The sequence below is a fragment of the Crocodylus porosus genome, unplaced genomic scaffold, assembly GCF_001723895.1.
Source record: "Crocodylus porosus isolate Cpor-Errol unplaced genomic scaffold, CroPor_comp1, whole genome shotgun sequence".
NCBI lineage: Eukaryota > Metazoa > Chordata > Crocodylia > Crocodylidae > Crocodylus > Crocodylus porosus.
Window position 1 is genome coordinate 50619942 of NW_017728948.1, and position 16209 is coordinate 50636150.

A 16209-nucleotide genomic window follows, 5' to 3' on the forward strand; every position below is an offset into this window, starting at 1 on the left:
CCAAGGATTGCCTGATTAGTATTCAGAGCTGCTGTTATAGCAAAAAGGAGGGAAAAAAAAACAGAAAAGGAAGAAAAAATATACAAAAGAACATAAGACTGGAGTGAGCCTCCCAGGTCATTGAATCTACATGGTTTATTTAGCTATGTTCACAAGATAGTCCACCCTAATTCATTTCCCCTTACTACAGCCACAAAACCCCTGAAAAAGAACTCTGCAACTTGCCACAAAGAGAGGAGGAAGCCTTAGTCCATGTCACATTAAAAACTGTCCCCTAATACAGCAACTGATACATACTATACCATATCTTGCAGACATGACAGGGTGTTGGACTAGATGACCTCCCGAAGTCCCTTCCAACCCTAATTTTCTATGATTCTATGACTTTACTTACAGCTTGCAGGCTGAATCCAGTACGATGAACTGGTTCACAAAGCCAGGGTGCTTCAGTGGTATCCAGCAACACCATAGCCAGGTAGTGGAAAGATGCTAGGTCCTAGCATCAATCTGCCTTAGACCCAAACTGGATCATTACAGCCTGCTGCCCAAAGACATTGTCAACCTGTATGATAGAGGATACAAATAACAACCATTCCAAAAGAAGCCACTGAGATGTTTCTGTCCATCTGTTCTCATCTCAGAAGAGCAAAAGGACATGCAGTAATAATGAAAGGCAATAAATTTAAAACATATACAGGCAACCCTCACCATTTGCAGGGGATACATTCTTGTATCCCCCATGAATGGTGAAATCTGTGAATAGGGCACTGCATTCATGAATGCAGTCTGTATTCATGAATGCAGTGCCCCCGGAGGCTGGGGGAGGAGAGTGGGGGCATGACTCCGGCAGTGGCAAGAGCCCAGTGGTGGAAGCCCAGCAGCAGCAAGCGCAGAGCTCCCAACGAGCTCCTGTGAACATATAAAGTGTATTTAAAATGTGGGTTTTGTATTCATGAATATTTGAAACCACGAATGCCAAACTTGTGAATAGCAAGGGTTTCCTGTAGAAAGAAATAACTGATGGATGATGTTGAACTAACTGCCCCAAAACAACACTAAAGCTAAAAAGGTGAGATAAAGTTTTCCTCTCCTGTATAAGCTTAAGTGTTCCTTTCTAAGTGAGTCTCCAAATCAACAATATAGGATGGTGAAAGATGTGCAGCTCCACACTATAACCCATGGCACTTTGCAGGAAGCGCCATGAGTTACAGTAATATCCTGGACCCAACAGACATTCGTTGCTGGGACTAAGGCAGGTGGTTTTGGGGATCAAGGTGCAGTTTGGAGTGGCTGCATGTCTGTGGCTGCTCACCCCTAGCCCCACCCCTCCCCTTTCCCAGCTCAGCTCCAGTGCTGTTCTTCAGAATGGGAGTGGGGGGAAGGGCACAGCAGGAACTCATCTTAGGTTTGCCCAACCTGCTCTGAAGGTTGGGACAGGTGGATTGGAGCCTCACCCCCATCTCCCACCACCCTCATTCCAAAGATAGCACAGGGGGCAGGGATGAGCTACTTCAGTCCAGCCCCATTCCTGGCACACACTGACAGACATTAAATGAAAGAACTTACTTTGGAGTGCCTTCATTTGAAATCCTCATGTAATGAAGGTTCAGATCATTGCACAATCAGGCATTTTTAAAGTCCATGGCTATAGAGCACTTCAGGGACCTGATCATGTGCAAACTGTCACTTCTGTCAGCACCCATAGTTTCTTACTACTATATCACAAAACTATAGGAAATGATAAAAACTAGGCCTGTGTGAAGTGGCTAGTATTTGCTTTGGATTTGGCCAATTTGGGGAACAGCAATTTGATTTGATGATTTAAATCACTGTTCTGAATCGATTCAGCTGAATCTGATTCAGGGATTCAGCCACTGCTGAATTGGCTGAATCTCCAAATCAGCCCCACCCCCCGCCCACTCTCCCGGCCCAGCAATGGCTGCCCCACCAGGCCCAGCTCCCGGCTCTTTAAAAAAAAAGCTCAGCAATCACCAGCTGCTGCCAGGGAGCAAGGCGATTGTTGCTGTCCCCCCACTGTCCCAGGCTGCATGGGGAGCTCTGCCATGAGCCCCCAGAAGCCCCGATGGCTGCTGCAGCAGCCAGTGAGTGCAGGGCTTTTAAGAGCCAGGATCTGGGCCAAGCAGGGCAGCCATTGGGTAGGACTGGGAGAGTGGGCAAGGGGCTCATGGCAAAGCGCCCCACAGCACAGGGCAGTGGGGATTGCCGCCACCCCGCCTGGCAGAAGCTGGTGAGTCAGGGCAAATTTAAAGAGCCAGGAGCTGGGGCTGTGCAGAGCAGCCATGGAGGGATGGGGGGGGCTGGGAGACCAGGCAAGGGAGCAGACAGGGGATGGGGCCTGGCAGGGGTCCCCCCATGGTCCCCTCTCACCTGTTCTAGCCCTCCCTCCACTGTCCCCTACTTACCATCATGGAATCCAGGTCCAGGTCCCTGGGGCAGTGAGCAGGGACTGCCTAAATCTCCGAAGCTCTCTGAATCTTTTCCAAATTGATCTGGAGAGCCTTGAATCGATTTGGACCTTTTAATTGGTCTCCTGATTCAATTTGGATTTGGAGGTTCAGCCGCCAAATTGGGCCGAATCTCCCCCGAATTGAATCAGTACCTGAAGCGTCGCACAGCCCTGATAAAAAACATTTGTAGTTTTTAAGGTATTAGTCATAGCTGAATCTTCACTGCATTCAGCAATATACATACTATAATGAAATTATGTTCTTTTCACAAGTAAGTTTACTGTATCACTGCATTAATTAAGTTGTTCTCTGGAACATTTAAAACTAAGCCTTATAGAATAATTGGCCAAAAACAACAAAGGATTAATTGCACTGGCAGAAAATTACTGAAACAATAAACTTTACAGTAAAAAACAAAGTTTCAAAACTGCATAAGGTAGGAGTTTTAGGTGATTCAGGAGCACAGGTTCCCTTAACTGTCAGTTCTGAGTCACTTAGCTTTTATCTGAAACTATAATCGTAAGAAATCCAGCTGGTCACCATAGTTCTGTAATCACCACACCTTCAGGGAAACTGTATTGACTTCTAATTTTGTGTACATTTTTAAAAATAAAACTACTGATCAACACAAATAAACTATGTTGCCCTCAAGGTCACTTTATCAAGAGAGGATAAAAAAATTGCTCCAAGAAACCTTCATAAAAATTATTACTGTCATTCATGTGAATATTTGCAGTTGTAGTTAACTGTAAGAATTAGCAAGTAGGAAAGAAAAATGGAGTGTTGCCATGTGCAGTCTCAAAGTGTTCTTGGGCATAGATTATTTCTGCTACAGGGATGATACAAATTAGGTTGTACCTCCATTAAGTCCTAGGCCTTCTCTAAAACAAATACACAGATCTACTAAGAGACAAGCAGTACAGTTTACTATACAAAACATTTGGCTCTTAAAACCAGCCTTCCAAAAAAAAAAAAAAAACCCCAACAACAACATGATTTGTTTAAAGACAATGTTCCCAGTCCACCTTGAAGTAGGCAATCTAAAATATGCCATGATGCTATGGATTAATACACATAATCATGCTGTCTACCTAGTCTTCTAAGTTAATAGCATAAATACCTTTTTTTTTAAAATTGGAAGCAACACAAAAACATGCTGCAACACTACAGCATACAACATATTTACAGTTGTGGCTAAGTATAAAAAGGATGTATTGCCCCTACTTAGCAAAACATCTTATATTCCAGCTTAGCTTTCAGCACATTGGTATTATATCTAGATACCACATTTACTCCAATCTAAGTTGACCCTGAATTTAAGATGCCACCCCCCACAATAGTTATAGTTGGAGAGCTGTCTTAAATTTTCCCCCCTCCCACTGCTACTACAGAGAAAATAGTGGTTGGGGGTCAGGTTACCCTCTGCTCCACCCCTCCCATACACACACACACACACACACACACACACACACTTCTTTCCCCGGAAGCCTTCTTGGCTCCCCCACCCACAGCTTCCTATAGCCTCTACCCCTCTCCCACCTCCCCACAATCTCTGCCCCTTCCACCCTGCTTCCTGTGGTCTCTGCCTCTTCCCCAGGCCTCCTTACTGTCAGATGCTGCTTGGGCTCTGTCCCCTCCTGGAGCACAGCATGTAGAATCTCAACCCATGCTGGGAAGTACAAGTGTCAGCACTGCTGACTGGCCAGGCAGGGGACAGAGTTTCCATGTGCTCTGTGCTTGGGAGGGAACCCAGCCTGAAACTGGAACTGTGCCTTATAGTAAGAAGGGGAAGATGGTATAGGGGGCAAAACTTGCAGAGGGCAAGTGGAGGGGGCAGGAGGCTGCTACAGGTCCAACTCTGGCTCAGGATCAGAGTCAGAGCCACAGTAGCCACCTGGCCCTCACTCTGCTTTACATGCAAATCTAAGATGAGCAGCTTTCCCCTCCCCCATGCTGATTGTGGGGGAGAATTGTCTTAGATTTGAGCAAATATGGTATCTTTTTATGTCAGTAGTCACTTCAGTATCTGAATGCCTTATAATATTAATGGATTTTGTCCCCATGATGCCCCAGTTAGTCAAGGAAAACCATTTCTATTTTTTGCTTGGGAAATAGAAGTGCAGCGCGATTATAGGTAATATTTTCATATCTAACAACTTCCATTTTCCAAACTGACAAGAATTTGGGAGCCCGAGCTTATTGCAAGTCAATAGGACTTAGGGTGAAGTTACATGCCACACTTAGACCATACTGAGAACACTTAAAATGCCCTTAGTATGATCCTAAAATGTGAATGTCCACATGTTAAAGCTCATTAACTCATGCTAATTGCCCTCAAAGTTATGCCACTTCAGGCAAGGGTTAACGCTGGTTGCGCTACCTAGCTCATGTTAGGTTAACTTTAATCTGCTCCATGGAGATGAAATGATCAATTTGAAATTCTCCAGCATCCCAGAATGTATCACTCCCAGCCCTCCCCATCTCTGCCAAACAGGGATAGAGCCCAGGTGTGCTGGCTCCTAACTAGGACTCACTTGCTAGCTCTCTAGTGGTAAGTCAGAGTTGTGCAGGCAAGAAACTGTATTAGTCTTTAAGGTGAGACTGCTCACAGCACATTCTAACTTTAATGTTCCACCGATTTAGTGTGGTCTAAATGTATTGTGTAACTTTACCCTTAGGCTGCTAATTCACTTCAGTACTTGTGAAACCATTATTTTATCTGACTTTTCCAAGATCAGACAAAGAGTCTCTGGATAAGGGTAGATTTGAACTAGATCAGCCTCTCATGGCTAGTTCTCCAATTGACATTAGTCTCATTGCCTTCATATACTGAATGTTAAGCATCTGCTTAAGTGCTCTCCTAACCTCCTTGACTTTGAATTAAAAACTCAAAGAAAGGAGACAGCTCCCTGTAATCACAAAAACTTATCTACCAGAAAAAGCTCTCAGAAGTAAAATTACTGAATATCAGCCCATATTGGAAGAAGACAAATGCTACAGCAGCAATGTTTCATTTTCCAAAAAAAACCCCAAAACCCATAAACATAAGCAATCATCCTTAGCACGGCACCGTAAAATGTACTGGCAACACAAAGCAGACAACCTGAGTAGCATCACCTATTTCACTGCTGCATCTTGGCATTTTACCATTTCATTTCTGTGTCCATTTCCTATTTGATAACTTTCAAACATGCCCCCCAAGTTCAGAGATAAAGATTCATTCTTTGTCTATCATAGAACCAGGCAACTATGAAATTGAAAAAGCTTACTGTTTCAACTAGTTTACATCCCTGAAAATACAAGATTGTTCCCTATAGCAACAATCACTGTCTCACTAACATTTTGTCTGGTCATAAGCAATGGCTTCTACGGGACTACATAAATGAGCATGACAATGGAGAATCTAGCTTATATCAAGGCTATTATCACAGTAATCAGTTGTTTGAAGAGAATGCTATCTTTATGTTATAGTATATTAACTTTGGATGGCATGGTTCCATTTTGGGGATAGCTGGATCTATTTATCACAGACAAACAATGATATCACATGCCATCTTATGCAAGACTGTACCTTAACTTATATTTACAAAGCATGAATGGAAATGATGATAACTTAAGTCTAAAGGATCTTAAATAACATACCCAAGTAGAATGCTCACTGACAACCACTTCAAAAAATCACACAGACCTTTTGTGTGTTCAGTTTTAGTTTTAAATAAGAATCTTTACATAGTGCATTTTCATATAAAACAGAGTCATTTTATGGATCTACTGCTATCCAACATACCAAATTGTGTGTTATACACTCTTCTGAAAAACACCAGGAGCTGGGTTATATGACTACCATGCATTAAAAAAAAACCAAACCTTTCTGTTCGAATAGTCAGATATTTGGCATCATCCTCATGGATTTGTACTGTGATAATATCTGTTTCTTCTTACAGGATCACAACAACAGCAGCTTGCATGATGGATCTACGCAGATACCCATTGGATGAACAAAACTGCACCCTAGAAATTGAAAGTTGTAAGTTGTTGGAGGGAGAGGGTTGATGAAACAGCATCATTGGATTGAAAATAATACATTGGTTAGGTAAAGTATATAGTTCTTTTACAAAAGAACTCATAGCTTTCTTGTATACCTAGCAGTTTGTGTATATAATACTATACAATACATTTACGAAATTCAGTGCCTAACCAAGCCATAATTAATTCAAAATATTTTGCTGAGCAAAGGTTATCAAATCCGTTGAAAAATCTCTTACCAAATGAGGGGTAGCATCTCCCAACTCCTAAAGCAGGGCAGAAATTTGCCTAATCTGCATAACCTGCTCACCACAAAATCTTGGTAAAGCCTCATCATCACAATTTAGTCATCTACAAAAAGGACTGTTCCTGCCTCGTAGGGAAGTTGAAATGGTTATCAAAGCCAAACACTTTGAGATCCTCAGACAAAAAGGTCATACTCCTGCAACATGAACATCTACAAAAAAGCTTTGCCAAGGATTTCAGTCTATTTGGTCACCTCTACATGTGATATATATTACACAATTACCTGATTAACTGTGCAATTAATTTAGACCGGCTACATGTACAAATTAACTATCACACCTTAAAAAGGTCCAACCTGCCATAAAACTATAAAAATTATAAATGAGAATATGTTCATTCTTGTGCCCTGAACAATTTAGGTAGTGAAATTGTCACATCCCTTCAAAATTACCCTCATTTCTAAAGTGCCTTCTTTCTAAATGCATAATCAATACCAACTTTAGTACAAAATCAATCAAAATGCAGCTTTTTCATTTAGCTTTTAAGTGCTTGGTAAGAAACGTGAAATGTTTCTTCAAGAATTATTAGCTGTAGCTGTTTTTTCTAGGAAAGTCAGTTTATCATGATTTTATGAATAGTCTGCTAGAAAGTAAGAACAATAAATAAAGCTTTTATTCAGCTAACAAGGGATTCTAATCAAACACGCATGAAAATTGTTTTTATTACAGTGTGTTTTGAGCAGAATGTGTTCACATTTACTATGAAGACCCAAAAATTACATCTTTTATTTGTAAGTACCAATTGTTTTGACACTGCAGGATCAACATCTTACCTAGCTAAGGGAAACATAGTTATCTAGATCCTGTCTCAGATGTCTCAGCAGCTCCTAGTGCTATTCCCCATAATCAATGATTCTTTGTTCATTATTCACTATATGTAGAGTAGTCATTCTGAATGGATATACTAGCCATATGCCACTGTAGACCCAAGTTTGCATTTATTTGATATACTATTTAATATATTTGCCTAGCACAAGTATTCAGTTAACATTCCCTACATTTGGTTAGCACCCCCCCCAAGATTATTCAAAGGGTCACAGATTTCTGCCCACCTTTCTTTGTTCCTTCATGCATAGACAATCATTTTTCTTCTTATTTTTGCTGAAAGAGTAGCAATACTTGCATGTGGCAGCACAGAACTCCAACTCAACTAACTGTTAGAAAGGACTGGGAAGCTCCTCATGAGTGTCATAATACAGTATTTTAACTCGTACCTTCCTTTATTACCTACAATGCTGTACATTATGATTGGCAGCTTTCTCTCTAATACATATTACTTTTCAGGCTTTGTGTTCCCAGCTCAACAGCTTTCTGGCACAAAACAAGCTGTCTAATGGTGCTTGCCACTAGGCTCATCTCCTGACTTGCAACTAAACAGCCCCACAGTCTGCACATTTGAAAAATACTTCGCTCCTTGACCCTCAATAAAATGACTCTGAGATCCGCCACAGTTTTCCCCCATACTATTAGCACTGCAAGCATATAAAAATATTCACAGTGCACTAAAAATAAAATTAACAAGTCCTATTGAAAAGTCATGAGTTCCTCAGTTCTGCTTGCTGGGAAAGTATTTGGGTATGCAAATCCAGTCAGAACTAGCACTCTTCAAGGAGTATAAGAACCTGCTAGTGTACAGCTTGCAATTCGGACTGTTTACACCGCCTTACCATTTCAAACTAATGGAACATTGTAGGTCTAAAAATCACAACAGGGAACTTTGTTTCTTGATTTTCAGTGGCAGAACCAAAGTTCATTTGAGACAGAATAAGTTGGTAAACGTTAAGTCATTCACTGAGACAACATGCGACTTACAGAACTAGCTCTAGATTGATAAACCAGTGCTAGGTACTGACATTGCACTTTTCCAGTTTAGGTGGTCAGAAACTAGTCTATACTCATAGCAAAACAGAAGGTTGGGGAACATAAACTGGTTTCAAAATGTCAGATCCCAGTCTAAGATAGACCTGCATCCATGCAGTATCATACTTTCTTGAGCTAGGTTGGACTGATGCACTGAATATCAGTGCCAGATTTGATAGTGAATCAAGGTAGGTCACTAACCACTAGTATCCCAGTTGCCTGTGCAGCCCCCATAACCCCCCTCTCACAGGGAGCCACAGCTTGGCTGCTCCAGCCCAACTGTTATCCAGGCAGGACAGAGGCAGGAGGAGTGGGGTTCATGAGCTGCTATGGAGAGGTGGTCTCTGGCATACCTGAGAGTAGCTTCTGGACATGAGCTCAGAGCAGTCTCACCAGTGCATTTGCAGGTGTGGAGCAGAAGCAGGGAGGAGGGGGTATTTTCATTGGCATCACATCTGAGACAAGGTGTCTCCTCAATGAAGAAGTTTTTCCTAATAGCCAGCTAAATATATTTTGCTGCAGCTGTACACATTGGTCCATATTCTGCTTTCTGCAGCAAGAGAAAAGTTGTTTTCCTACTTTATGGAACTGTTCCAATATTTGAAGACTGCTATCATGTCCCCTCTTAAGCACCATTTCTACAAGCAGATCATGCCTATTTCCTTCAAATTCTCCTCATATGACTTATATTCAAAGCCCTTTATCATTTATGTTGCCCCCTCTCTGGACCCTCTGTAACTTCTCCATGTCTTTTTTTTTTTTTGATGTAGAGCCCAAAACTGTGCACAATACTCTAGGTGAGCCCTAATGAGTTCTGAGTAAAGAGGCACCATCACCTCCTGGGTGTTGCATCTAGTGCTTCTATAAATGCAGCCCAAACCACATTCGCCTTTCGTGCAGCTGCATCCCACTGCAGACTCGCACTGAATCTCTGATCTATGAAGACTCCCAGATCCTGCTCATTAGTGCTGCCCTCCAGCCAGGCATCACTCATTTTGTATTTATATTTTTGATCATTCTTCCCAAGGTGCACTACCTTGCATTTTTCAGCACTGAACTTCATCCTGTTAGCTCCAGCCAAGCTGTCAAGATTCTTCTAAAATGCACTTCTGATTTGAACATTATGAACAATTCATGGGTTTTGTTTTGGTCTTTTTTAACCTCTTCTTGTAGTCCAACAGCCAGGGACATCAGTGCAGCTGGACAGTTCCTTAAACATCACTGATTTTGCAGAACTTATCTGACGGTTAATGGAAAATGGATATTTTAGACTCCTGCTTGCAACTATGCAGTGCTCTGCAGTATGTGGCCTCCATACTCTGTATGCCTTGTCCTGTACCTCAGTCAATAACATACTCATTACGGCTGACTGCTAAAACATCAACAGTGAAGCCTACTGCCTATAGGAATCAGATTTCAGAGATAACCACCTCTAAGCCATCCATATAAGAGACAAACACATTACAATGTGTCAAAGTAAAAAGGCCCCATAAGTCACTGTCTCAGAGAAGAATTAGATGGTCACAATCCTCTGAAATTCGAAAGTGCCAAGAACATTCATTACCGATACTTACTAAGTAAGTAATGCAGTGTGCTGCAGACAACACGACAGCTATACTGTACAGAAAGAGCAGACTAGACAAAGCAGACCATGGCCTACCACCTAACCTGGTCTCATGCCTTCAACAGAGTGGCCAGCACAGAAATATGCACATCAGAGAGGAGGGACAAAATTAGCCAATGTGGTATTTTTATACTTTACAAAAAAAATTTTGCAAGATTTTATAAAATTATCTTGCCCAACTGTCTGCATAGGGAAGTATTATCCATTACTCACCATCTACACCAGGGGTGGCCAGTCTGTGGCATGAATGCTACGAGTGGTCAGGGCAGCTTCTGCGAGTGGCTTGCAGCAAATTGGGGAGGAGACATGCAGCACAGCAGCAAATAGGACAGAAAGCAGAGCAGGATATCAGGCAAGGAGCACAAGGAAAGGAAAAGGAAACGGGGCACTCAGGGAGAGTGCAAGGCTAATTTGTGGGACACCTGCCAAAAAAGTTGTTCCACACTCATCTAGACAATTACCCAAAAAAAGTATGTTTAGCCAAAGTAAACAAGTTTCACATATACATCTTCCTGTAGAGTTATATGATTTTATGTGTAAAATACAGTCACCTGGGGACTGCAAACTCACTTAATGTATATTTATCAGTGCCAAGGCAGCACCATACTGCTCCTGTGCTATGGCATTGTACACATGGCCTAGCTCCTGAATCAGAAGCAGCATTGCTGAGCAGTGCAGCTCTCCGGAGTTTATTAACAGTGCTGGCCATGCAGCTTCCATATCCATGGCCAATTGTGGTTAGTGTAGTGTCTCAGCACAGCACTGCCTTGTACCATACAGACATAATGTTAGAGGGCACAAAGCACACCCAGATGTTTCAGTTTAACATGTTGCACTGATCCAACTCTGCAAGTTAGGACAGAAAGAGAGGGTAGGAGAAAGAGAGGGTAGGATCCCATCCTTGCTATATAACTTACAGTGCCTTAAGAAGTTGTGTCAGCACCACTAGCATGGCAGGGGCACATGGACCAAGTCTGTGCCTGGCCCTTATTCAGCCAGGAAAAAAATGGGCAGAGGCTTTTGCATCATCTGTAAATCCCACTACTGAGAGGCACCATTATACTGCAGCAGTCCTCTAACAAGACTCAAGTAGAGTTTATGATTATCGGATAGACACAACTAAATTTTGCAAAATTATCAACTTGATTATTGGTTGAGGTTCCAGGGCCTGTGCTATGCAGCCTGTCTAAACAGATTATCAGAACCGTCCCTTTTGGCCATAACATCTATGTTTCTATGACAACTGTAGGGCTGCAGCATGATTTAAAAATGCAATTAAAATGAGGTTAAGATCCACCTACATTGCAACACCGAACCATATTTTAAGCCTGTCTTTTTGTAACAAGATTGTTCAGTATGGTAAAACTCAACAGAACTTAAACAGAAAAGGCTGGGAGAAATGGAATGATTTCTAGAGATTTCTTTCGGCAAGCACAACAAAAAGAAAAGGCATTTCCCACTGAGGAAAGAAAATAATCTATTATTCTCCAACATTTCTGTAGTTACTCTGCTTCATATAGAAATAGACCTAGCACTAAATACATGCAATGGTTGAATGAAACAGCAGCCAATTTAAAGTGATAGTGCAGTGAATCAATAAAATATTCTACTGGAATCTGTAGATGGTGTGGTGCCAGGAAAAACAACAACTGTGTTCATAGCTAAACCTTCATTATCACCTCTGCTGGCATAGAGTGTTCTGACAGAATGAGATTTGAACAGATTTATCACAGCTCCCTGCTTGAGACAAGATTGCATTGATCCACAGGATGATTGCATTTGAACTACCTAGGATATAGGAACCTATGCTTCAGACAAAAATGTTTTCTTATTAGAGCTGAAGAACTGCTTTAAATTCAAGACTTCACAGGCAGACAGGCAGAACCTGCCTGTCTGCAGGCAGCAGAAATTGAGTACTTTGGTAATGCCTACAACCCCCAAATAGTGACCAAGGTCAGCAGTCACACCTAAAGCATAATCTATACCTCTGCCAAGTGCACATTTGTAGACCCACCTACACTTTTCATAGTTACCCTTCTCGGGACCTCCATGGAGCACAGATCCAGCACTTCACTACCCGGAGACCCGCATCCTTGCTCACACATGGATGACAAACTGTAGGGCCCAAACCCTTCCCAGTTAGGAACAGAATCTCAGATCTGCTATTTAAACATTTCTCACAGCAAGTATTTCCCCTCCCCTGTGGCTTCTTAAATCCTTCCGTGTCAACAAAATGATTCTCAGGTGAATCCTGCTATCAAACAATCCACCTATGAGATGTACCATGTAGGCTATAAGCCAAAGGCCCTGGTGCCACTTCCCAAGTGCCCTGCTTGAAAAATAAGGGTGTCAAATATTTCTTTCATTAACCATAAGTGTCTCATCACTCTGGACTTTATAGAGATAAGTATTCCATTCTTCCACTTTGGTAGTCTCCGATTACTACAACAGAGCCAACTCTGCTTTCACTCAGGCTGAGAATCCATTTCTACTGAAAGATTAACTTTTAGATCAATTTTATACCATCTCCTTGCTAAGCCAGGGACTGCTTCTGAGAAGCATGATTCTAGAAATCCACATGCTTATTCAAACTGCCATGAAATTTACTGTGCCTTGTAGAGCTGAGGGTAGGGTAATGGTCGAAAATTTGAGCAAGGGATTCCTGAGATACTGGCAGCCAAAATAAAAATTTAAAAAAGCAAAAAAAAATTCTACAACTGACAAAATGTATCAACCTTGTCTATTCATATATACATAGGACACCCAAATCGCAATTTTGAGGCTAATTTTGGGAATGTTCACTCAACATTTGTTCAGCTATTGCATGGTACTCACTTCCCCCTTACAAGAAGCAAAATAGGGTATTCAGGAAAGATTAGGACTCTCTAGATCAGGATGAGATTAATTCATGAACCAAAAACTAAAACTGTATAAGTGTGGATGGAGTACCCAAAAACATCTCCTGTCTGCCAGCCTTCCCATGCCAGTCTTATACCTCAAGGGAACATACAGTAACCATTGAACCTGACCTGCATCCCAGCCAGCATCACTTTGAATCTGACTTTCATAGAAGTCTCGCAGAAAGAAAGGATAGTATCTTGTGGGGACAGAGGACAGCATGCCAAAAGGGATCTTTATTTCTGGGAAGATGCAATGCAAGTAAATCAGAAAATTCAAAAAATGCTTGAACTATTTCCAAAAAGAAAACAAATTACTTATGCGAGTCCCTGCAGGGAAATGAGGGAGATTAGAGGTGGAATTAGAGGGAGTGTGAAGAGAAGTATTGGGGGTGGGGTGACATGACAAGGGAAAGGAATTGGGATAATAAAGCTGCCTGTCAGTCCCATGTTCTCCTCTCCCGTGTGTGCTGGGTTTTGGGGTTTCTTTGCATGTAACTCAGTAATGTAACCAGGGGGACAGTGAGTGCCCTGTCCCCCTACCTACTCTGATACTCTGCTACTGGGCACAGAGCCGTGCCTCCCCTGGCAAAAATCCCATAGAGGGGTAGCATTCATCTCAAACCTTCTCTTGCCATACATGACAGAGCTCAGGGCTGCCAGGGCTTCTAGGGCAGGGTAGTGCAGGACTGTGATTACAGTAGCAAAGACTCCCAGGGGACATTTTGGTGTCCTCTACTGAGCCTGCTCATCAGCTGCAATAGTGTGAACACATACTACTATGGCTGAAGGAGCTGCCGCCAAAGTGTGGAGAGAGACGGGGAAGGTAAGCCTCTCCACCCTTCCCCTCTCTGTTCCCCAGTGGTCAGCACTCTGCCCAGGGCACTACAGGAATTCATTAGGCCTCTGGTGTATCTGAACACCCTTTCCCTGTTATACCTCATGAGAAGGGCCCTGAGAAAATTATGATTTTGTGGACTGCATAGAAACTGTGAAATTCACCCCACACCATGATTTTTAAGGGTCATGAGCAGAGGCAACAGAAGGCTGAGGTTAACAGGGCTTAGCCCCACCAAATGCAGGGCAACACAGAGGGCCACAGGACAGCCTGGGCATGGGCTCTGGGCAGCTGCAGCAGTGGGGGAGGGGTGCACACAGACACAGAGCCTGAACACAATCAGGGTTGGAGCCGGACAGTGTACGGAGCACTGCCCACCACAACAGGTAAGTTGGGGAAGGGGAAGGGGCATAGAGGGGCAGGTTGAGGCCCCCACAGTGAGGGAGGGAGGGAGTGGGGCAAAGGCAGGGGCAGGGGTGAATGGGGCCCTGGGGCAGGTCATGGGATGGTCAGACCCCAGGCAGCTTTTGGGAAGGAGGGGGCTCCTGCCACTGCACACACCTCGGGAAAGGCCTAGGGAGCATGTGCTGCCTGGATTTGTGCACAGGGTAAAGGCGGGCTGCCAGGTTTTCCCAGACATGTCCATTTTTTGGATCCTTCAATCTCTGTCCAGGTGTTTTTTTAAAATATGATCAAATGTCAAGGATTTTGCTCTGCCCAGCATCAATGTTTTTCCCCAGCACTTCCCAGCTTGCCCTAGCAAGGAGTTGTTTGGGGCTGGGAGGAGTGCAGTTGAAGGCAGGGGACTCCATGTGTGTCTGTGCATGTGTGCACACAGCTGGAGGAGCTGCGGCTTGGGAGTGAGGAGCACCAGGGAGGGCAGGGGCTGTGGGTCAGGAGTGCAGGGCACTGGCAGCACCAGGGGTCTGTACATTGGGAATAAGAAGCATCAGCAGGAATGGGGGGTGGGCTGTGGGTTGGGAGTGAACACTAGCATGGCTCAGGGTGGCAGAGTATTGTGGGTTAGGAATTAGGGGCACTGGCAGGGCCAAGGGTCTGTGGGTCAGGAGTGACGGGCAGCAGCAGGCCAGGGGGTTGGGGGGCCTGTGGCTTGGGAGTGAGGGGCAACAGATTGGGCAGGGGGAGGGGACTGGCATATATCACTGTCCTGCTCCACACAACCATATACATCCCCACCCTCCCCAGCGTCCTCTTTTTTGGAGCTGGAAATATGGTAACCCTATCATTGTGAAGGGAAAGGCAAGTGCTAATCTTCTTTCTACCTCCTATGCATGATCAGGGAGGATATGGGGTGGGGCCAGGCATTGAGCACGGGTGCAAGTGCATGTACACGCACACATACATGCAAGCAAGTGGGTGAACCCCTGTCCCCATCCTCATATAAAACATATTGTGCCAGAGTTTATTGCTTCCAGGCACTGCATTTGAGCACACACCTGGAACGACAACACATTGAGCCATGCTGGAGCAAACCTGACTGCAGGGGGCTTAGGGGGTCAGCCTGCCAGCCCGGGGCTGCTCTGACCCAGTTCAATGTGCTGCAGAGGGGCTGGCTGGGGCATAAGGGTGCTCCATTGTGGAGCTAGCTAGCAGGCAATCCCTGCACTGAAGCACCCTTATGCCCCAGCCAGCCTCAACAGCATTTACATGTGTACTGCTGCGAAGTAAAAATCCCCACAGTAGGATAGTACTTGTATTTACAAGTAGTACTAACCTACTTCAGAGTTAGTTTACTCTGTTCTAATAGCACTGCACATGTAGATGCCGAGACATTTACTGTGGAGTTAATTAGTCTACTCCATAGGAAACACCTTGTATAGATGTGCCCACTGAGTCTCAAATAGGGGGAACAGCCAGCCAAGCTGTGCTGCAGAGCTGCAGTTATCAGAAGTTCTTCCAGCATAGGCAACCCCTCAGCATGCCTTGAAGTTTGACACACTCCCATTTGTGAGCAAAGCTAAGGTAGGGCTGCAAAGCAGCCCAGGTGCAGGCTCTGGGCAGCTTCAGCAAGGGGGACCGGGACAAGCACAGACTCAGACTCTCACAGCCCAACTTGTGGATCACTGCCCAGCGCAGAAGGCAAGTCTCAGTCTGAGTACCGGGGCTTGTCTCCATTTTTTTTTCTTAAAGGGCCAGAGCTGGCCCTTGCGGGGCACCTGTGGGGGGCTGG

General features: G+C 43.9%; 1 protein-coding gene across 1 annotated transcript in view; it reads left to right on the forward strand.

The window, feature by feature from the left end:
• GABRB1 (gamma-aminobutyric acid type A receptor beta1 subunit) overlaps positions 1-16209 on the forward strand; it is a 152504-nt gene that overhangs the window by 88519 nt on the left and 47776 nt on the right. The window contains exon 2 of the mRNA XM_019553449.1: positions 6413-6495. Within this exon, the coding sequence (XP_019408994.1) occupies positions 6413-6495 (83 nt within the window). The remainder of the gene's footprint in view (positions 1-6412; positions 6496-16209) is intronic.